This window comes from Aquarana catesbeiana, linkage group LG02, assembly GCF_042186555.1.
Source record: "Aquarana catesbeiana isolate 2022-GZ linkage group LG02, ASM4218655v1, whole genome shotgun sequence".
Taxonomy (NCBI): domain Eukaryota; kingdom Metazoa; phylum Chordata; class Amphibia; order Anura; family Ranidae; genus Aquarana; species Aquarana catesbeiana.
In genome coordinates, this window is record NC_133325.1 from 769,362,969 (window position 1) to 769,386,083 (window position 23,115).

At 45.6% G+C, this 23,115-nt stretch overlaps 1 protein-coding gene across 3 annotated transcripts in view; it reads right to left on the reverse strand.

Annotated features, from left to right (window-relative positions):
• Positions 1-6,343: 6,343 nt before the first annotated feature.
• The window catches only part of ACP6 (acid phosphatase 6, lysophosphatidic), a 96,077-nt gene continuing 79,305 nt past the window's right edge, over positions 6,344-23,115 (reverse strand). For all 3 annotated transcript variants that reach the window (XM_073617295.1, XM_073617294.1, XM_073617296.1), the window contains exon 11: positions 6,344-13,433. In XM_073617295.1, coding sequence (XP_073473396.1) covers positions 13,293-13,433 — 141 coding nt within the window. In that variant the 3' untranslated portion in view covers positions 6,344-13,292. The remainder of the gene's footprint in view (positions 13,434-23,115) is intronic.

Below are 23,115 nucleotides of genomic sequence, written 5' to 3' on the forward strand. Positions count from 1 at the left end.
TAGAAGGAAAAAAGGGCCGTAGTCTATTCAATAATAATTTGGCATGTGTTTTTAGGTTGAAGTTGATCAATGAAATAGGGCGATAACTGGAGCACGGTGTGGGGTCTTTCTGGGCTTTGGGGATCAAAGTGATATGGGCTTCTTGGGATTGGTGTGGAAAGGTACATATATCTGAAAAAGAGTTGAAGGTTGTATTCAAAATAGGCGCTAAAGTATCTCTAAATTGTTTATAAAAGGCAGTGGAAAAACCATTAGGGTTGGAGCTCTTACCCATCGGTAGTAGTTTAATTTCCTGTAGTATTTCTTCTAAAGGGGTTTGAGACATTTTCAACAGCTGATTGATAAAGAGTGGGCAAGTCTGCAGGCTATCTCGTCAAGTGAATATTCTAGGCCTTGGGTGGGGGGCAGTATAGTTTAGGAATATATATGCCCTTCCCAATTTTAATCTGATAGATCTAGCTAAGGGTCTGCTGGCTTTGTTGCCAAATTCGTATATGGTGCGTCTGAGGCAATCTGTATGACACAGGTAAGCCTGGTCTAGGAAACAATGAAAATCATTCTGTTTTTAGTTAACCAGAAGGAACTGGCATCTAACATGTGCTGGAGTTCCAAGGAATGTATCTCATCAAGAACCCTACGAATATCTGCAGATCATTCTTTTTTAAGGTGAGCACCTTTAGCAATGAGAGTGCCTCTGAGTACACATTTTAAGGCTTCACATTTCAAGGGTGCCGCAGTGGTGTCCGACATGATCAGTAACAAATTGGGCTATAAATCCGAGGATCGCGGTTCGTGTCAGTACATCCTTAAAGTGAATGTAAAGGTAAAGAGACATTACAGCCTGCCCCTCTGTTCTATCAATTTACCCTACACTGTGTAAATGTTTTGATTAAAGGATGCCTGTAAATACCTTATCTCCGATCTTTTATGGCCGGTCACGTGACCTCCGGCCGCTCTCCTCCTCTGATCCATGGGCTACAGTGGGAGGGGCCGAGATCCCCCTCTGACGTCAGCCGGGGAGGTCATGTGACCACTGTACTGGTCGCTCAGCCCCTTCCGCTGTAGCCCTTAGATGGTGGAGGCGAGCAGACGGAGGTCATGTGACCAGCCAGAACAGATCTCAGATAAGGTATTTACAGGGGTTGCTTTTTAGAAAAAAAAATTTACACAGTGTAGGATAGAACAGAGGGGCTGGAAGTAATATTTCTTTCCTTTTACTGCCAACTACTAATAGTGACAGGAGGAGGGCGTAGAGAGTGGGAGAGACACACAGGAGCTGACAGGCAGGGAGGGAGGAGGAGAGAGGAGAGCAGCGGATGACAGTGGCACGTAAACTAACCACGGTAATCATGGATCAGCAGCCATGATTACCATGATCAGCACACAAAGGGGGACACAGGAACAGGCAGGATCAACCAGGTTTTTTACAGCTTAGAAAGGGGAAGATTAGACAGCACAACCACTATGCTGTTTAATCTGCTATAAGGGAACAGGAGCTCCTTTTTTTTTTTTTTTTTTAAGGTTACAACCACTTTAAGTAGAGCCTCATTACGCCTCCAGGAAGCAAATGGTTTAGTGTAGACCAAAAACAAGTCTATTTTACTATAAGTTGAGTGTGTGAGGGAGTGGCAAGTACATAGAAGGGTGAAGTATGTGCCACACATCCACCCTGGCATGTTAGGGAGGGGATGAGCCCGGGGTGCATGCAACACAAATTGCTAGGAAAGGGGGGGAAATGCTTGTTTTTTTTCTAGCAGAAGAGACACGCAAAGTCTATTCTGTAAGAAAAAAAAAAAAAATCACAAAGTTTTGCTTTAACCACAGTTGAGAATCTGCTGCAGACAAGTAACATGGCTAGAGATGGAATAAGGCAGAATTGGGGCCTAGGCAAGTTAGCAGTTTTAGTCTCCTGCATCCATGAATTGAATTTGATTAGGATTGCAATAGTCATTAGTGGCTTGGTGGTTACACTGGGGTCCTCACTATCCTGGCCAGGACACTATCTGCATGGAGTTTGCATGTCCTCCCTGTGCTTAAATAGGTTTCCTCCGACACTCCAAAGACAACAGCGTAATTGACTTCTGTACAATTTGGCCCTAGTATGTGTGTGTGTGTGTGTGTGTGTGTGTGTGTGTGTGTGTGTGTGTGTGTGTATATATGCATGCATGTGAAATAGGGACCTTAGATTGCAAGCTCTTTGAGGGCAGGGACCGGTGAGTATGTAAAGCACTGTGTAAACTGTCGGCACTATAAAAATGCCTGAAATAAATAAAATAACAGAAAGATACACAGCATTGACCAGCTGCACCTTACCCCTGGATTATGGAAAAAGCATGAAGGTTGTAGCCGGGCACCCCGGACATCTGTAGGGCCCTAAGCTTCTGCCAAAGGTGCAAGTGTGCCGATAACCTTTTTTTTTTTTTTTTTTTTTGCAACAAATGAGAATGATTTTTTTTTTTTTTTTTTTTATGAACCAAGATTGTTTTTCTCAAAATCCACCAATAAAGTCGGCATCATGCCAAGGCAGAGAGGCCAGTGTAAACACTCTAATCCTGTCTCATTTAGAAATCTGTTCTCTTTTTACCTAAGGCAGCCCCCTTATTTAATTATCCAGTCTCACTTCTCTTGTTGCAGCAAGATAAATTTCAGTCTTCCTGCAGTAATCCCTGTAAAAAAAAAAAAAAATTCAAGCATGGCGGCTGGGTGTATGTTCTGACCTAAGCCCCTGAGAGATGTAGAAGCTTGTGTGCAATTAAATAAAAGTAAAAAAAAAAAAAAAAAAAAAAAAGAAAGAATGTTTGCAATTGTAACAGTGACATCTGCTGTTTGCAGCATGTAGGTGCGCAATATACAGAATTTTACAGGGTTAGTCCCTTTAGAAGTGTTGTATCAGGTACTGGTGGGGTAATGTATATGAGATGTTAGTGTTGGGGGTCCAGGGCAGGACATTTGGCAGGGGGGGGGGGGGGTTGGGGGGGATTCTGAAAAGAGAATTTAAGCAGTCATGTTCCCCCATGTATCTAATATTCTTACTGATAATGACACCCTCCCAGCCATCTGTGTCCTGGGAGAAATATGGAGCTTACCATTGCTGCTTCTCTTTCTGCAAATGCTAGTTATCGTACTACCACAGTGACCTTGCTCTTTGACCCCTTTCACACCGAGGGCATTTTGCAGGCGATATAGCGTTAAAAATAGCGCCTGCAATCCGCCCCCAAACAGCTGCTCCATTGTTTCCAGTGTGAAAGCCCAAGGGCTTTCACACCGGAGCGGTGCGCTGGCAGGACATCAGGAAAAGTCCTGCCAGCAGCTTCTTAGGAGCGGTGAAGGAGCTGTGTGTTTACCGCTCCTCCACCGCTGCTCCCCATTGAAATCAATGGGGCAGCGCTGGGATACCGCCGGCAAAACGCCGCTATTGCAGCGCATTGCGGGCGGTTTTAACCCCTTCTCGGCTGCTAGCGGCCGAAACGCGCCGCAAATCCGACAGTAAAATAGCGGCGTTTTATTGCCGACGCTATAGGCGGCTCGGTGTGAAAGGGGCCTTAAAGTCACTGACCCAGAACAAGGAAACCAATCAGGACTTCTGACTTTTCTGGATTTTCCTGATTGGAACACTTATCCCAGGTCAGTGACAGCCAAGCAATTAGCATTTTCAGAAAATATTTAGCACTGACAGTCCTGTGTTTCTCTTAAGTAAGCTGCAGTGACAAAGTACTCAGTTTTACCACTTGTACCTACAGGTATACCTGTAATAAGGCTTACCTGTAGGTACTATGAATATCTCCTAAACTTGCACCATTTAGGAGATATTCCCACTGCATGCAGCCGGTAATGTCACTGATGCATTTGCTCTGAAGGGACGGCATACCTTGCCGGACCTTCAGAGTCTGTGCCATAAACGTCGGCTCCCGCGCGCATGCATGGGAGTGATGTCATCGCGGCCACTCATGTAGCCGGAGCCCTGAACCTGGAATGAAGACCGGGTGAAGACAGAAGCCCTGTCAGCAGTGACAGCGTGCTGCTGAAGGGCTTTGTTTTAAAGTAAGTTTCTCTTAATATGCTAGTATGCTATGCATACTAGCACATTATGATATTGCTTTGCAGGGGAAGTTTTTTTTTTTCTTTAACTGTTTTCTACCACTTTTAGCCTTTGCTTGCATGAAAGCAGGATGTATAAAATACAGTGGAACCTTGGATTACGAGTATAATTAGTTCCAGGAGAAAATCAAAGCGAGTTTCCCCATAGAAGTCAATGGAAACGAAGATAATTTGTTACACATTGACTTCTATTGCATGCAATACCGCATGTCGCCAGAGGTGGGGGGGTGCCAGAGAGCCTCGGAAATACTCGGGGACAGCTCAGCTGAACTTGGAAACACTCGGGAACGGAGTATTTCCAAGGGTTTCCGAGTATTTCTGAGCGGCTCTGAACCGTTCCAAGTGTCACTGGCGCCCCCGCACCTCTGGCCAAATGCGGTACTGCACACCACATTAGCTTGAATTCTGCTCATTTCGCGGAACAAGACTCGCAAGGATTTTTTTTAAAAAAGTTGCTTGTGTTTCAAAACGCTCAATAACCGCTATACTCGTAAACCAAGGTTCCACTGTAAAGGATTGAACTTTTTGACATTAAAGGGGACATGTGCAATAACATTTTTGGTTTAGGGATCGTACTCACCAGGTGCGGTGGGACTGCTCTGGGCCCCCTTGTCCGAAGCATTGCCAATGCAAGACAAAGCTTAATGCCTTGTATCCAATCAGGTGAGTTCACACCACCCTGCTACAATGGTGTGAAAAACGTACAGCATATATGAGGTTTTTTTTGTTTTTTTTTCAGCCCAGTGCTGGGGCCAATAGTAAAAAGTCAGCAGCCGCAAATACAAAGGACACTTGCCAGTCCAAGGATCCACAGCGGTCCTCACCAAGGCTGGTTCATCGCCGGTCTTTGGGTCCCCAGCGCTGGCATGTTTACTATGTGAAGTTGGCTGCGACTCCTTCCGACTTCACAGCTGGCTTCCCACTGCACAGGCTGCACTTGACAAACGGTTCCGCAGCCTCCTGGGACCTGTGAGGTTTCCCAGAAAGTTGTGGGCAGGTAATTTCAGGTCAGAGCGGAAGTGGGAGCGGTTACCTGCTAATACTAGGTAACAACCCCCCCCCCCCACACACACACAAAAATACCTCCAAAAGTGGGAGAGGAGGGGGAAGGTGTTAAAGCAGGACTTCCCTTCCTTTAGGGTGAGGTTCCGCTTTAAAGCGGAGTTCCACACACATTTTTGACTACTCACCATGCAGCACTAATGTGCATCCTTAAAATGAATTGGCAATTTATTTATTTTTTTTTCTGTTCACTTACAGAAAATTTTCTAATTTTCACTTCCTCCTCTAGGGGGCCACAGCGACGTTCGTCATTTCCAGTTTTGCATTGGCTCCTGGGAGATCTAGGTTAGCTTGGCATGGCGTCTAAGGAAATTCTTGGCCGGCTTGGCATGGCACGGCTCCAGTAACATTTAACAATGGCGTCTATGGAAATTCTTGGCCAGCTTGGCATCGCACGGCTCCAGTAACATTTAACAATGGCGTCTATGGAAATTCTTGGCCAGCTTGGCATCGCACGGCTCTAGTAACATTTAACATTGGCATCTATGGAAAATCTTGGTATGGCTGTGCCATGCCAAGCTGACCAAAATTACACCGCACTGCACATGCGTGAGATCGGCAGGTGCATGCTGGGTCTTAAATGAGCTGCCGTACATATACGACGATTCGCACAGGAGAGCCAACCTGCCACCGTATATATACTGGAGCCGGTCGGGAAGTGGTTAAAGGGCTTGTAAAGTCAAGTTTTTTTAATCTTAATGCATTCTATGCATTAAGATAAAAAAACCTTCTGTGTGCACCATTGGCTGCCACTGCTGTCAAAGTCAGCTAGTCAATCAGGAGAGAGAGGGGGTGAAGCCGGGTCGGGGCTCCGTGTTTGAATGGATACAGGGAGCTGAGGCTCAGCTCGGGTGCCCCCATAGCAAGCTGCTTGCTGTGGGGGCACTCAACAGGAGGGAAGGGCCAGGAGAGCCGAAGAGGGACCCAAGAAGAGGAGGATCAGGGCTGCTCTGTGCAAAACCATTAAACAGGGCAGGTAAATATAACATGTTTGTTATTTTTAAAGAAAAAAAAAAGAGACTTTACAATCACTTCAATTATGTGGAGGAGACCAAGGCCGTACAAGGCAATAGTGAGGAGGCCCTCCAATGAATTGGCTTTGTCGTCCGAACACACACACTATATCCTCTATCACAATCAGCAATCAACATTTCCAGGTGCCAGTGACACAAATACACACATATAGGAAGACAGAGGAATTTTATTCACTTTCATCAAAAAAAGGGGCAGCCATAAAATCTTATACAACGTGACGCAAGGTAGACGTTGGTTTAAATAAAGCTGTTCTTGGCTTTCCCTGTGTGTTCCTATAGACAAAAATATACAGTAGCAATAAGAAAGCTCACTGGCTCTGCCAATGGGCAGGCTTACCTGAGGTTCCAGTGCAGGACTGCCCAATACCAAGCCTGACAAATATGGCTGAACAATGGCTGCCATAATACTCCCGGCAACCAGAGCTCAGCCACAGCTGTAGTACTGGAGGCTGCACAGTCTTATGCTTCAAAGAGTACCTGTCACCATCTCATCCTGTCTGGGGCCAGAATAATAAGGAAAAACTCCAGCAAGACAATTATGTTTTACTATGGCCATATAGCAAAGCCAACTGCTGAAGTTCTGAGAGGCTCTAAGGCAGTGGTTGTCAACTTGTGAGGTATAGGCAGTACTGGGACAGGGCTATCCAGCGCCCAGGGCAAGGATCCAGAATTGCACCCCCACCCCGTCACCCGCTGTTAATACATGCTGTAGAATGGGTGTGCCACCCTGCATCTATTTGTTGCCCTCTTGCTTCTCTGTGCCCAGGGCAGCTTCCCCTCCTGCTCACCCCTTGTCCCGACCCTGGGTATAGGGGGCCTCAACAGCAGCCCCTAATGGGCTGTATATATTAATAGTATATGTAAAAGTATATATATTGCTACATTAGACTATCAGAGTCCAAAGACTTACTAGAGAGATCAGTCAGAAACTGCAGACAGGCCAGAGATGTGGTTGAAGACAGGTTGCAGGAGATAGAGACTGTTAGAGACCACGGTCATTACAACTCCTTTACAAAATCAACATACCCACTGCTAGGGTCCAAGGGCTGCATTGCACGCACCAAAAGGGCCACATACGGCCCTTGGACCTCAAGTTGGGAGCCAGACCTTCATCTCCAAAAACACCAAAGTATTTTGAGTTGATGCCAGAGATGGTCATCTGCCAATTCAAACTCTCTGGGCATCTGCACAGTGTCATTGCGAAGGAAAGAACTCTCGAGCCTGTGAACAGTAGCTGTACAGGTGATGCTATCTAATCACTTGATACTGGCCAACTACCTGTGGATTTCATCCTCCCCGCCGCACTGTTTGGTGTTTGAATCTGAACTCATGCTCAATCAAGATCTCAGGAGCAAGCTTTCTATAAAAAGTCAGCACATTTCAGTGATTTAAACACCAAGAGGCTGGCGATAACAAGTAAATTCACTGTATTATTAAACTTGATGCAATTAACGATCTCTATTTTAAAAAGACTTTCTCATTATCACAAATCAAAATAGCCATATCTGCAAAAGAATTGGCCGCTGCTGCAAAGGACCAAATTCCTCATTACAGTACTCAGTGGTGATGTGGAAACCAGAGTATGATTACCATTCATCTCCCCCCCCCCCCCCATTTTGAGGGGTCTATTCCCAGGAAACAATTACCCCTGGAGTTTTTTTCCAGCTGCCCGGCAGTGCCGGGTGCTGCAGGTCCCCACACCGTGACCAACATCAGATTCAGCAGCTGTACAAAACTACTGTATCTGTACAATAAGTGGCCATTAGGGGGTTTGTGGTGTGTAAGGGGGGTGGAGTAGATTTGCACTAGGCGCGATTAATATTATTATATAGGGTTTATATAGCGCCAACAGTTTACTCAGCGCTTTACAAAATGAAGGCAGACAGTACAGTTTACATAACAATTTGGTACAGGAGGAATCAGAGGATCCTGCTCGTTAGAGCTTACAATCTAAGAGGGAGGGTCAAGTAATACAAATGGTAATAATTGTGGGGGAGGAGCTGATGGAAAAAGTAAAAAACACATTGTATTCGTTAGAAGCACGATAGGTTTCTTAAAACAGAAGGGTTTTCAAAGATCGTCTAAAGATGGATGGATCAGGAGATAGTCGGACAGATTGGGGTAGGGAGTTCCAAAGCATGGGAGAAGCTCAAGAGAACTCCTGTAGGGGAGCATGGGAGGAGGTGACGAGGGAGCTAGAGAGAAGGTGGTCTTGGGAGGACCGAAGAGAACGATTAGGTTGGTATTGTGAGACTAGGTTAGTGATGTAGCTGGGGGTAGAGTTGTGGATGGCTTTGTAAGTTGTTGTTAGTGCTTTATAGTGATTTTATTTGTTGGGTGAGCGGAAGCCAATGGAGGGATCAACAGAGAGGGGTGGCAGACACTGAATGGTTGATAAGGTGGATGAACCTGGCAGAAGCATTCATGATGGACTGAAGGGGGGGTAGCCTATGTAAAGGTAATCCAATGAGGAGGGAGTTGCAGTAGTCAGGGCGAGAGATGACCAGGGAGTGGACTAGGAGCTTTGTGGTGTCATTGGTTAGAGAGGGATGTATTTTGGAGATGTTGCGGAGGCATGATTTGGACAGTGATTGGATGGGGGGCCTGAGGGGACAGTTCAGAGTCCAGGACTACACCTAGCACCCTGGGGCATGCAGGGATGGACTGATAGTTGAGTCATTGATTTTGACAGAGACGTCAGGGGAGGGAGCATGTGAGGAAGGAAATATTATGAGCTTGGTTTGGCTAGATTGAGTTTGAGGAAGTGGTGTGACATCCAAACTGATATATCGGTTAGTAAATCAGTGATACGTGAAGAAAATGATTGGGTGAGCTGAGGGTTAGAGAGATAGATTGGGGGTAATTTGGGGGAAGAGATCTCTGTATTTGGAAGGAGTAATTTTTGGTTCTACTATGTAAACAGATCTGTACATTACATGTTGCTGGCCACTATACATCGCGCTATGCACTTCTGATCCCTACAATGTGTGTAATACATTCCTGACCCCTGCACTCAATGCGTTACACACTCCTGACCCCTGCACTCAAAATGTTACATACATATTTCTAATCCCTTCACCACGCACTCCTCACCCTTTTGCTCTGCGTTACATACTCTTAACTCCTATAGTCGGGTACCACATCATTTCTCCACCATAGTGCCCAAGGCATTTTGAATTCATACTTTTTCAGTGTCAGCCTGATATTGCAAAAGTCTGTGACCAATTGTATCAGGGTGTGTTAAAAGTAGGGGCATGGTTTTGTGGGAGTAGCTACAAGTGTGGGTATGGTTTTGTGGGTGAGGTTAAAAGTATGCGTCCCTGGATTGCATTTTGAAAATCTGGTAACTGTAGACCAGGGGAAGGAACCACTGAGCACTTTGGAGTTTCCAGAAGATCGACACTCTCAGAAGTGTTAGTTTCATTTCAAAATTTCAGCCATGAATTTCTTGTGATCGGATCAGGGTTCTGGCAGCGTGGGCAGGGGGAAGGGTATGTATCAAACTGCCTTTTTTTTTTTTTTTTTTTACAGGTTTGGCTATTCTGAATTGTGATAAATAATGTCAGGTTGACAGATGCTACAATTCAACACTGGCTACAGCTCTTCCTGTTTATAAGAAAGTAAGTACTTCCATAGGTGAAGATTTCTTGACCTCCACACTTCCGCTGCACTATAGGACACAATGGTGTTGGCAACCGGAACCACTGGTTTTCTATGAGTATTCAGGCAGCCATTCCTCTGCATTACAGCAATGTATCTGACCTATACAGGGGGCATCTGACCTCATTGGGCTCTTTGAGGTGATGTCACAGGTTTCTAGATAGTTGATAGGCTGCACTAAGATGGACCCACAAGATGGTGATCTCCATTACGCATGTGTCAGGTACACTTTGATGGCTTATGAATTACATAATTAAAATAGCAGAAATGTGTAGTAAATCAATAAGACGAGAGACAATATGACAACAACTATAAGAACAAAATAATTAGGTCCTCACAGCACTGGAAGTTGTGTTGCTGCTTACATCTACAAGTCCCACCCCATGAGAGCAGCTACTGACCTGCCCATGTCAATGCTGCCCAATGAGAGCAGCTACGAACCAGCCTATGTCAACCCAACCCCATGAGGGCAGCTAAAGACCCACCAATATGAACTTCACCCCATGAGAGCAGCTACGGACATGCCTATATCAACTCCACCCCATGAGAGGAGCTATGGACCCACCTATATCAACTCCAACCCAATGTGAACAGCTACTGACCCACCCATGTCAACTCTGCCCCATGAGAACAGCTACCAACCCACCCAGGTCAACGCTGCCCCATTAAAGCAGCTGCGGACCCGCCCATGCCAACTCCACCCCATAGGAGCAGCTACCAATCCGCCCATGCCAACTCTACCCCATGAAAGCAGCTACGAACCCGCCCATGCCAACTCCACCGCATGAGTGCAGTTACGAACCCGCCCATGCCAACTCCACCACATGAGAGCAGCTACCAACCTGCCCATGGGAACACCATCGCATGAAAGCAGCTACTGACCCGCCCATGCCAACTCCACTGCATGAGAGCAGCTACCGACCCGCCCATGCCAACTCAATCGCATGAGAGCAGCTACTGACCCACCCATGCCAACTCCACCGCATGAGAGCAGCTACCGACCTGCCCATGGCAACACCACCGCATGAGAGCAGCTACTGACCCACCAAAGTCAACTAAACGCCATGACAGCAGCTAATGACCCACCCATGTCACCTCCACCCCATGAGAGCAACTACTGACCATACCAAGTCAACTCTGCCCCATGGTGTTCTGACAACCTTCTAAAGGATCAGGATTATTCACTAAGGCAAAGAGCAAACGGCAGTAATTAATCAGTCATCTGACTGCAGTAACTGAAATGTGATTACAGGTGTCCGCCCTTTGTCCATCATAATCATAAATCATAAAAGGGAATCTAAAGCTTAAAGTGCCTCCAAAGCCAAAAATATTTTTTTTTCATTTTGTATAAAGTAAGGAATGGTTAAACTCCTGTTATGGTTTTTTTTTTGCAATTTGTGTCCCAATTTTACCTTCATTTCCTGTCTGGTAGTCATAACAGGAAGTGAGAGGAAATCTTTCCAAAGTGGGGGAAATGCTCTTTGTTGTCACCAGGCGAAAAGGCCAAAGTGTGCCCCACCCCCACGAGCTGTGGACTACTTTACTATCAAAGGTCGCAGTTCCTACTCATTTTGGGTCCCCCTTCCAAAACACCCACAGCGGCCATCATTTCTGCCTACTCCTTGGCCCATAGCCGAGTCTCCCTATTCGAAGATTTCCACTTTATTCCTAATTTAGGTTTAACTCAAGATGTACGCTCACTCTCAGTTCTGGTGACAAATATAGGGGTGGAGATTCCCAGCAGGGAAGTAGACAGCAATGATAGCCTGACAGGGGTTCTAACCCAGGGGCGGCTCATCCATTAAGGGCGCACGGGTACCACCTCCCCTTTCCATCTCCGGCGCTACCCCCTATTCATGCGTCCGGCCCCTTTCAGGATGCCGGGCAAATGAACTACAGTGGCAGTGTTTTTTTTAAGCACCTGATTAGAGCCAATAATAGGCTTCAAAATAGGGTGGGCTCGGGGCGCAGAGCATTGCACTCAGAGCCCACCCAGGTGCACTGTTTGCCTGCGCCCCCCCCCCCCCCCCAAAAAAAAAAAATTAAACGCCAGCTGCCACAGTTTTAACGTCTCATAGCTCTATCAGGAGCTAATAAAATAAACATTTACAGCTTTATTATTATAATAATTTTTTAGATATTATCTCTAGATATTTTTAAATTGCACTCCAACCAATTTTAAAGCCCCAATCTTGCTTCCCTTTACCTTTTTTTTTTTTTTTTCCCTTACAAGAAAAATGCTACCCTTTACCTTAATCTGAATACTTATCTGCTAGCAGATTTTGGGGGCCTCTTGGGCTCCCGTTAAGGGAGCGGCTCCTTTGTCAAGGAAGGGGGGAGGGGATTATATGTGCATTTAATATATTGCATGCTATTAACTTGTAAACGCCTCAGTTGTGTAGACATCTTAAAGCCCTGCTTAAAAGAGAAGTATAGGGTTTGGGTTTTTTTCAGATTCATACTTACCTAGGTGGATGCAGCATCTGTCCCCAGCCGGATCCAACACTGAGAACCGAGCGATCAAACGTGGCTGATTACTCGGCTCTCAGAACTCCCTGAGCAGAGAACTGGTGACTGTCAGTCACTGCTCTCTGCTCTGCCCCCCTCTCTGGAGTGCTGGGCTGTGGAGGGGGTGGGAAAGGCCCGGCTCAGGCTCCTAGCGGCTCGCTGAGAGTCTGAGCCAGGTGCAGGTCCAGACATGTGGGTGGATCCTGACCATATGGTCATAATCCTTCCTGAGCTTGGACCAGTTCAGTGACATCAGCCGACAGCAGGCTTCAACCCGCTGTCTGCTGAAAACAGGTCACAGGAGTGCAGAATGAACTGCACTCCTGCTTTGCTGTACTTCTCCTTTAAAGGGACTGCTGTTGGGTGCTGCCATCGGGGATGTGATGTCAGCCGCTCCAGCAGACATTCTAGCAGGGACACTCTATATGCACCCCTTCACTCCTCCTCTGCAGCCACATAAAAGGCATAGGGACATAAGTGGAGGGGCGGTGGAGCTGGGTCAGTATAGATACTCTCAGAAAGGAGAGGGCTATATGGGAGGGATGTGCTAGAGTCAAATTTTCTAGCAAGTTCAAAGGCACATTGCAAGTGACTGCAATCACGTGATTTTTTTTTTATGGAAAATGCTGCAAGTAAACAGTTAAAATACTTGATTTTTCTGCACTTTTACCTGCAAGCTGGTGACAGGGTCTCTCCAAACTAGTTCACCCCATCTCCACCATCTTCTATACTATGAGGTTGATGCTTTTCTTATGCAAAAAACACCAAGGAGTACTAGTGCCAAATCACAGTGCCTAAAACTTCAGATCTAGAAAAGGGGGGGGGGGGGGGATAAAACAGGTTGGGGTGAATTGAAGCTTTAGGTCCAGTTTAGGTCAGTCCATTTGTTTCAGCTCTACTTTGCTGTATCCTGGAGAAGAGATATTCAAGCTATTTCTTGGTCCTACTCCCCGTTTCCTTTAGGCAGCAGAGCCCTTTGTAGTCTTCTGGACTCATAGCATACGCAGAGAACGCGTTCAGGAAGTCCTCCAGCGGGCACAGGCCGGCCCTACAACCTTTTACCACCTGTTCCTGCAAATGAAGAGAAGGATCACATTAATGGGTGGATTCCACGGCATTCATCTGTGCAATTTTATGGAATACATTATCCAGAACCCCCAAACATTATATACTTTATTTCAGCAGAGACGCTAGAGAATAAAAAGGCAGTTGTTGCAATTTTTATGTTACACGATTTTTGCGCAGAGGTTTTGCAAACGCAATTTTTTGGGAAAAAATACACTTTAATGAATAAAAAAAAAAACAAAGCATTATATATATCTCAATTTTTATTTTTTGTAAAATATGAAAGATGATGCTACACCGAGTATAGTTACCCAACATGTCATGCTTTAAAATTGCGCGCGCTCGTAGATTGGCACCAAACTACGGTAAGTAAAAATCTCCATGGGTAACGCTTTAAAAATATCTACTATCTAGAATTATTGCTCTCGCTCAGACGTTTGCGGCGACACCTCACATGTGTGGTGCAAACACCATTTACATACAGTGGCTTGCGAAAGTATTCGACCCCCTTGAACTTTTCAACCTTTTGCCACATTTCAGGCTTCAAACATAAAGATATAAAATTTGTATTTTTTGTGAAGAATCACCAACAAGTGGGACACAATTGTGAAGTGGAACGAAATCTTTTGGATTTTTGAAACTTTTTTAACTAATAAAAAAATGAAAAGTGGGGCGTGCAAAATTATTCGGCCCCCTTGCGTTAATACTTTGTAGAGTCACCTTTTGCTGCAATTACAGCTGCAAGTCGCTTGGGGTATGTCTCTATCAGTTTTGCACATCGAGAGACTGAAATTCTTGCCCATTCTTCCTTGCAAAACAGCTCGAGCTCAGTGAGGTTGGATGGAGAGCGTTTGTGAACAGCAGTTTTCAGCTCTTTCCACAGATTCTTGATTGGATTCAGGTCTGGACTTTGACTTGGCCATTCTAACACCTGGATACGTTTATTTGTGAACCATTCCTTTGTAGATTTTGCTGTATGTTTGGGATCATTGTCTTGTTGGAAGATAAATCTCCGTCCCAGTTTCAGGTCTTTTGCAGACTCCAACAGGTTTTCATCCAGAATGGTCCTGTATTTGGCTGCATCCATCTTCCCCTCAATTTTAACCATCTTCCCTGTCCCTGCTGAAGAAAAGCAGGCCCAAACCATGATGCTGCCACCACCATGTTTCACGGTGGGGATGGTGTGTTGAGTGTGATGAGCTGTGTTGCTTTTACGCCAAATATATTGTTTTGCTTTGTGGCCAAAAAGTTGGATTTTGCTTTCATCGGACCAGAGCACCTTCTTCCACATGTTTGGTGTGTCTCCCAGGTGGCTTGTGGCAAACTTTAGACGAGACTTTTTATGGATATCTTTGAGAAATGGCTTTCTTCTTGCCACTCTTCCATAAAGGCCAGATTTGTGCAGTGTACGACTGATCGTTGTCCTATGGACAGACTCTCCCACCTCAGCTGTAGTTCTCTGCAGTTCATCCAGAGTGATCATGGGCCTCTTGGCTGCATCTCAGATCAGTCTTCTCCTTGTCTGAGCTGAAAGTTTAGAGGGACAGCCAGGTCTTGGTAGATTTGCAGTGGTCTGATACTCCTTCCATTTCAAAATGATCGCTTGCACAGTGCTCCTTGGGATGTTTAAAGCTTGGGAAATCTTTTTGTAGCCAAATCCGGCTTTAAACTTCTCCACAACAGTATTACGGACCTGCCTGGTGTGTTCCTTGGTCTTCATGATGCTCTCTGCGCTTTCAACAGAACCCTGAGACTATTAGACCCCATTCACACAGGGGCAACACGACTTGCCGGTCGCCTCAGCGAGGCGACCTGCAAACGAATGGCCGGGCGACTTGCAAAACGACTTCTGCATAGAAGTCTATGCAAGTCGCCCCCGAAGTCGTACAGGAACCTTTTTCTAAGTCGGAGCGACTTGCGTCGCTCCCCTTAGAACGGCTCCATAGTACAGAACGGGAGGCGACTTGTCAGGCGACTAGGTCGCCTGACAAGTCGTCCCTGTGTGAATGGGGTCTCACAGAGCAGGTGCATTTATACAGAGACTTGATTACACACAGGTGGATTCTATTTATCACCATCAGTCATTTAGGACAACATTGGATCATTCAGAGATCTTCGCTGAACTTCTGGAGTGAGTTTGCTGCACTGAAAGTAAAGGGGCCGAAAAATTTTGCACGCACCACTTTTCAGTTTTTTAATTGCTAAAAAAGTTTAAAATATCCAATAGATTTCGTTCCACTTCACAATTGTGTCCCACTTGTTGGTGATTCTTCACAAAAAATTAAAATTTTATATCTTTATGTTTGAAGCCTGAAATGTGGCAAAAGGTTGAAAAGTTCAAGGGGGCCGAATACGTTCGCAAGCCACTGTATGTGGGCGTGACCTACATTTACTACTGTGTGCGGGGACGAGGGCGATTGAAACCTTTTTGTTAAATTACATTTTTTAAATTTTAACACTGTCCCTTTAAAAATATTTTTTTTTGATCACTTTTATTGCTATTGCAAGGACTGTAAACATCCTTGCATGACAGGCTGGTGCTCAATATTTTGGGGGGCCATAAGCCAACCCCCCGCAGGAGACGGACAGGAATCAGAGGTGATGTGGGCTCCTGGAAGCTGCACCTGGCCCCCTCGCTTGCACTAGCTCTCCCACACAGGCAGGTTGGATGCCATCTATGTCCTTACTTTAGGAGGTGGTGCTGGTGATCCGGGGTAGGGCTCCTGGAAGCTGCCCCTCCACCTGCTGCAGCTTGCCGTGACACCGGGCATTGCTTCTCCTCACGGCGGTTGAACGGGAAGTGTGTCCTGAGACCCGATTGGCCAGGGAGGAGTCCCAAGACTCCTCCCTGGCCAATCGGGTCTCAGGACACACTTCCTGAGTGGCCGGGTAGAGAATCAAGAGGACTATAGCGACTATTATTTCGCTATTGTCTCACAACTGGGTGGGCTCAGGGCGCAGTGCTTTGTGCCCTGAGCCCACCCTTTTCTAAAGCCAGCCAGCACGACACCAGAATGAAAAATACACCAAAACCCTCTGATGAGGTTCAGGCACTCGTTCACTACGATACCATGGACGGAATCTTTTTCAGTACTTTATTATGAGAGGTCAGCTCTGGACGGAACGGACTGTCTTTCACATGCTAACTTTGCACTGTGAGACCCCACGTGCTCTCTGCCCCCTTCCCCCTCCTTTCCTTCCCCTTATGTGCCCCCCCCCTCCTTTTTTTACTTTCTATCTTTTGTTCTACCTTTGCGTTTCCATTTCATTGCCTTTTCTCTTTTCTGGAAAAAAGAAAAAAATATCCTGAGACAGTTCTAGAGGAATACCATGACCAGTTTTGCCTTGGTCCCTCCTTATGTCTCATACACACGTTCCGAATATCGTAGGACTGATCGTACGACCGTTCTCGCTTAATAGTCTCAAGTAGAGATTGAATAGCTAAATAAAGTCACGAAAATTCTCATACGACAAACATAAAAATCGGAAGTGATGTCATGTGTTGCAATGTACTTGTATTGTATTTTCGGATGACAACTATACTGACTAAACGAAAATCGTACGACCTGGAATCGTACGAGGAAAATTTTCATGTATGTCCGATCGAATAATATAGGATGAACGGTCGTGATTGGCTGTCGAAAGTAGTGTACACACAAGAAAAACATGTTTACATGGCCCAAGAACCAGAAATTACGCCATGACGTTGCTCTGGTCCTCCAAGGGCATAGAGATGAGCGCTGGCCATCTTGCCATCGCTCATCTCTATGGAGAAACACTGCTGATACCGGATGGTTCCCGGGCTCACCGATCAGTAATGTAAATCTGAGAACCATCTGGAGGCGGCGGGCACCTCAATGGGTACAATGCTTTGTACCGGAGTCGTAATTTTAGGGTCAATTTAAAACAGGAAAAATGTTAGAATTAAATTTATATGTTTCATCTACAGTAACACTAATAAAAGTAAAAAAAATAAAATAAATGTGTTTTTTGTCTATGGATTGCATATTAAAAATGTCTGCAAGACCATATCACTAAAACTAAGCTTTGTTTGTTCTAAAAAATATTTGAATTACTTTGTTATCTCAAAGCAGGCCTTCCCCCTATGGATGCACTGGGCAACTTTGTGCTCCTCTCCCTCTGCAATGTAAAAGGGAAAATCTTTTTTTTTTTTTTTTTTTTTGCTTGTTTATTTTTAATTTTTCCTTTTGTTTTGCACCACTGGCCGCCATTCTCACCTGGGTGAATATGTAATGTTGTGAAGCCTCCTGGGATATGCATGGCTCAACTTCCAGGATTAGACACATATTTGTTTCTTTGCACACTCCACAGTGGGCTTATAAATAATATCTTTGGTGCAGAGCTTTTCACATTTACACAAATTTTGATTGCTTCAGGTCCTATTCACAATATTGCCTATGGGGGGGGCCTGGCACACGTCAGCCAGGCAGAGGAACCTGGCAGCAGATGACATCAGGACCAAAGATGTCTACACTGGACCCGGCTCTGACCGCAGATGATCCTGATTTCACTGGGCATGCGAGTATGTGAAGAAAAGACAACGCTGCATGACAGGTATAAGAGGTAGAAACTGAAAAAGGTTACTGGACAATAGACTGGATAAAGGAGGTAGCGATTCCGGTCACTTGTCTGGCAGTTACAACTGGTGACCCGGATCAATACATCTTCTTTGTTCAAGCCGTTGTCCGGTTCCTTTTCCCATTGTTGCCAGCATTTAAAGCAGCTGTAAACCGTTACATATACTCAGTGAAACGACTATCCTCAAGCAATACACAGGGATTAAACAAATCCTCCTACATAAGTTGTACCTGTTTATCTGCAGTGATCTTTTCTCTACACCTGTTGAAAGTGCAGAATTTATGCAGGATCTCTCAGCTCTGAAAAGCAGGGGGCAGGGAGCTGATGTTACACTCTTCAGAGGCAAGTGAGAGCTGATTGGAGGAAAGGGGACACCCCTATCCCCCTTCACACAGCACACAGGAACAGAGGTGAGGCTGTCAATCACTGGCTGTGTGCTGGAGCTCCCTCCCCTGTCACCTTTGTCTTTTTGGTGTCAGGAAGAGGAAGGAGGCAGCAGACAGAAATGACACTTAGTGCTTTGTTGCAACAAGTACACACTATAGAGCAGTGGTTCTCAGCCATTCTAGTGCCATGACCCCTTGATAAAATTTTCCAAATTGTGGGGACCCCTAACAGTAAAATTATTTTCGTAGCGTGGGTTGTCAGCACCCAAGACAAGTAATTTGCGCCCCTAACCCATTAACATTTAGCGCTCTTTGAGACCCTTCCACTCATACAGTATTAAAACCCCTTATGGTACATTTTAGGATGTACCACTCTCTCTCTTTGTTCTCCTTGATTTCCTTTTTATCTCTTTCTATACCAATTTCTTGTTTTTTTCCCCCAATCCCTCTCTCTAGCCGTCTTTCTTGTTCTCTTTCTTTCTCTCCCTTTTTCTTCGTCCCCCCCCCTCTTTTCCTCTCCCTTCCATGCATTCTCTATTTTTATTCCTTCTCCTACTCCTTGGTGGAGGGAATGGGATGAGTAGCAGTGCTAGTGGGAAGTTGGGATGAGTGGCAATGCTGGCGGGGAGTTGGGATCAGTGGCAGTGCTGGGGGGGGAGTTCTGATCAGCCAACTTAGGTTCTCTTGATAAAAGTCATCTGCTGATCTGAGAACTGTAGGGAGGAATTTTAATGGCAACTATAATCACAGGTAGTGTTACTCAATGTCTCCGGCTTCACTGTGTCTCTGACTTTGTGGTTTCTCATAGCAGTGACACCTATGCCGAAATCAGGAGATAGGGTCTCCTCCAGCCCCTCCCACTTCACATTCCTCACCAGTCAGCTGACCTTTAGTCTCTGCCCCCCCAGCCATGCTGTGAACTGAATGGGTGGCTGCAAAGAGGCTGAGTGGAAGTCTGCGGACTCCAGGAACAGCCCAGATGGGCGGCCACAAAAAGGCTGGGCGAGCACTGTGGGCTTCGGGAACATCCCAGGGTTCGGTTACCCCTGGCAAGTCATCATTCAACCCCCAGGTTGAGAACCACTGCTATAGAGGGATATGCTTTGTTCATATTTCAGGTCTGAGGTTTACAACCACTTTAACACCTAATAAAAAAAGGGGGGGGGGGAATTTAGCCCTCAAAATGTGTTGTATGTCCTACTTGACCTTTTGTAATGTACAGTAAAGATTTACTGGACTCATATTAGGTTTGTGTTGCTCACATCCCTTCTCCACTACTCAGGAATTGGGAACAAGGCCAATTCAGACAGATGCCATGTCAAGTTTCGGATAGAGCAGGGAGGGGTTAGAACCCCTGTCAAGTTTGGAGAGATTCCCTATAACTGCCTATTATGTCTCTGGGACAGGGAGTAAGAGGAAATCTATCCAATGGGGCATAGACAGAAAATAAAAATCCGATAGGAGTTTTAGGGTCAGTCCACATACTCACATTGTGGTAACATTCTGTACATGCATTGGTACACTGCAGTGCCATTCCTTTTGAATAGCATCCCAATGCACCTCCTAAAACACATGTGGTGCTTTGTGCTGTAAAATAAATGCAGTTTGTACTATTTTCTGTTTAGGGTGAAATGTTGCAGACATCTCAAGTCTCCCGCTAGGTGCCCACATTTCTGCGGCGGCTCCCGCACACCCGCAAGTGCCTCATGATCTCCCAGGAATGATCGGTGCGGTGGGGAACAGCTGTGAACAGCTTCTCCTTCTCGCCCTCCCGCGGCTGTCAGCTAAAAATCTATACAAAGGAGATCAGTGTTCACAGCTCCTCCCCCGGCCCCCTCGGTGTCCTTCTCTGCCCCCCCCCCCCCCCCCCGTTCTCTGCCCCTCCTGTCCTCTTCCTCCACCCCCCTTGCCTCCTCTCCTGCCGGCTGTGGGGGGGGGGGGGGGGGGGAAACTGTCAGGAATTGGACACAGTGAGCAAGATCGCTCCTGTGTCTACTGAGAAGAGTAAACGGTGTTACTCTGCTCAGTTTATGAATGAACAGGGGCCTCTGTCTCCTGTTCATTCATCTTTAGTGCTGAGAAAGGGACTGGGGAATCGCTGTCCTCAGTCCCTTTGTCTCAAAGGGGAGATGTCAGGGTTTTGTTAAGACCCCTAACATCTCACCAAAGCCCCCCAAATAAATAATAAAAAAAAAAATAATTGTAAAAATAAATTCTAAACAAAATGGCAAAAAAAAAAAAAAAAAAAGCTACTGACACCACTCTCCCCTGCCCTACCAACACTGTCCACTACCCCAACCCCCTCCCCCCAAAAAGCATTGTGAAAAAAATGAAATCTCTTTTAAAATCAATTATTAAAGATAAGAAAAAAAAAAAACTACTGACACCGTCCACTGCCACATACCACCTACCCCCTTCCTCAGAAGCACTGTGAAAAAAATATTGAAAAAGTGATTTAAAAGTTATTTTGCCGTGGGGGTTGCGGTCACAAAGTGCCACCTCCCTAAAAAAAAAAAAAAAAAAGAGTTTGCCACCTCCCTGAAATTAGTTTTTGCAGGTTGGGATGTCTGATGTTGTCTATTTATTTTGAATGGGATGCCCAACACAACACACCACACCACAACATACTTTAACGCATGAAAAATGCATTGCAAAGCAGCGCAGTGTGAACGGGCCCTTAAACAGAGTGCCTCTACTGCTCACTGCTGTCCTGCTATTTGCCAGGTAAATTATAAATATGGATACAGGATACCATCTCCAGGTGGTCTTCTGGCTCACCTTCACTGACTAATCAGGGGGCCCCCTCCTTCCCTGACTCACCCCAAATTCAAACAGAAGAAGCTACAATGGCTTTTGCAAAGGGTAATGTTCTTGGACATGATGTTGGGAACTCACACATCTTACAATAAAGCTCTTTAAGAAGGAGAAAAAAAACAAACAAACCTGCCTTTGGCCATGCCTTTTGACGCGTTTCACCCCAATTCCGATTAAACCAAATTGGGGCGAAACACACCAGAGTGTCATGGCCTAAGGTGGGGACTGTCTGTGGAAAGCAGCTTCCTGGAATGAATACTACAGTGTGATTGTACAGACTAGTGCGGCTCGGTTTACACTTTTTTGCAATATATTCTGAGAAGGTACACACTGCCACTCTACATTACTGATCCAACACTACAGTCTCCTCCACTACTTGCCAAAGTATACACTTTCTATATTACTGATCCAGCACTGCTTTCTCCTCCACTATCTGATACGGTATACACTGTCACCATATATTTTTGATCTAGTGCCGCTTCCTCCTCCACTATCTGCCAAGGTATACACGGTTACTCCAAACATCTGATCCAACACCGCTTCCTCCTCCCTATCCTTCATCACCTTATATGATGTGTTCAGAAATTTGCACAAAAGAAAACATACGGAGGGAGGAAAAGAACGAGGGACAGGCAAGAAACTTTTTCTGATGTTTTATTAACCACTTGTCATCCAGCCGCCACACATATGTACCTATGGGTACACGACAGTGTATAACTTGTCAGATAGTGTAGGAGGAAGCGGTGCTGGATCAGTAGAGTGACAATGTACATAGCAATGCAGAAACAAAGAGCAGGCTCATCTGAAGGTAGCTTTTTTCTCTTTGTCTGGGGACTGGTATTACTGTCCTCATTGTACCAATTGGAACTGTATACTCATGGTCACTCACATACGCTATGCCATTACAATGAAGAGGAGCAGTTGGGGGATGGGGTGGGGGATGTTTCTGATGCTATGTTTTTTGTTTTATCTTTTTAGGTACCTTTGTGCACTGTTTGTACCTTTATTCCTAAAAGTAAAAAAAAAAAAATAAATAAAAAAAAAATAAAAAGGTATTCACTGTCACCCTATTATACTGATCTAGCACTGCTTCCTCCTCCACTATCTGGCACGGTATGCACGGTTACCCTATGTGACAGACTCACCCGAGACAGAGGCTATTGGAGGGGACTGAACGCTAGCCTGTTGCCTTTTGATTATGGGCCCTGGATTTTCAATGGAACGGTGCTCTTTGTGGGGTGAATTGGAGGTCCGGTTTGAACTGTATTAATCGGACTCAGTCGTGTATATATGTATATTTTGTTGGTTGTTTGATTCTGTTGGGGACTCCTTGCTGTGGATCTTTGTCCCTGAAGAGGGAGGGGGGGTTCCTCCAGCAGCCCCCTGCTGATAAGACTGATTCATTCTGTTGGTCACATCCTGTGAGGAGATGCTGGTGTCATCAACCTGTGTTTATGTTAATTGAATGAGCTAATGACATTGTCCTCTATACAATGTAGGAGACGGGACGACTGCCAAGTCTGGGCGAAAGGTCATGTCTCAGTCACCTAGGCTGTATAAAGGGATTAGATAATTAGCTCATGTTAATTAGGTTACGTTTGTATTGTTAGAGTAATCTTCTCCTGTGTATATAAGACTGTATTCTGATTCTGAATAAAGTCAGTTCTTGGTAGCAACAAGCAAGTGTCGCCTTGTTTGTGCTCAGAGAGGTTGGGATATCTGTATACAGACTGGGAGGAAGTGGTATATGACGGAAGCACTCAAGCGGAGTGTGGGACGTTCCGTGACATTGGTGGCAAGCAGCGGGAAAGCTTCCTGAAGTCTGGGACATCCAAACCTCCAACTTAATCCAAGATCAGCATAGCAGACTTCAGTCACCCCAGCGGAGA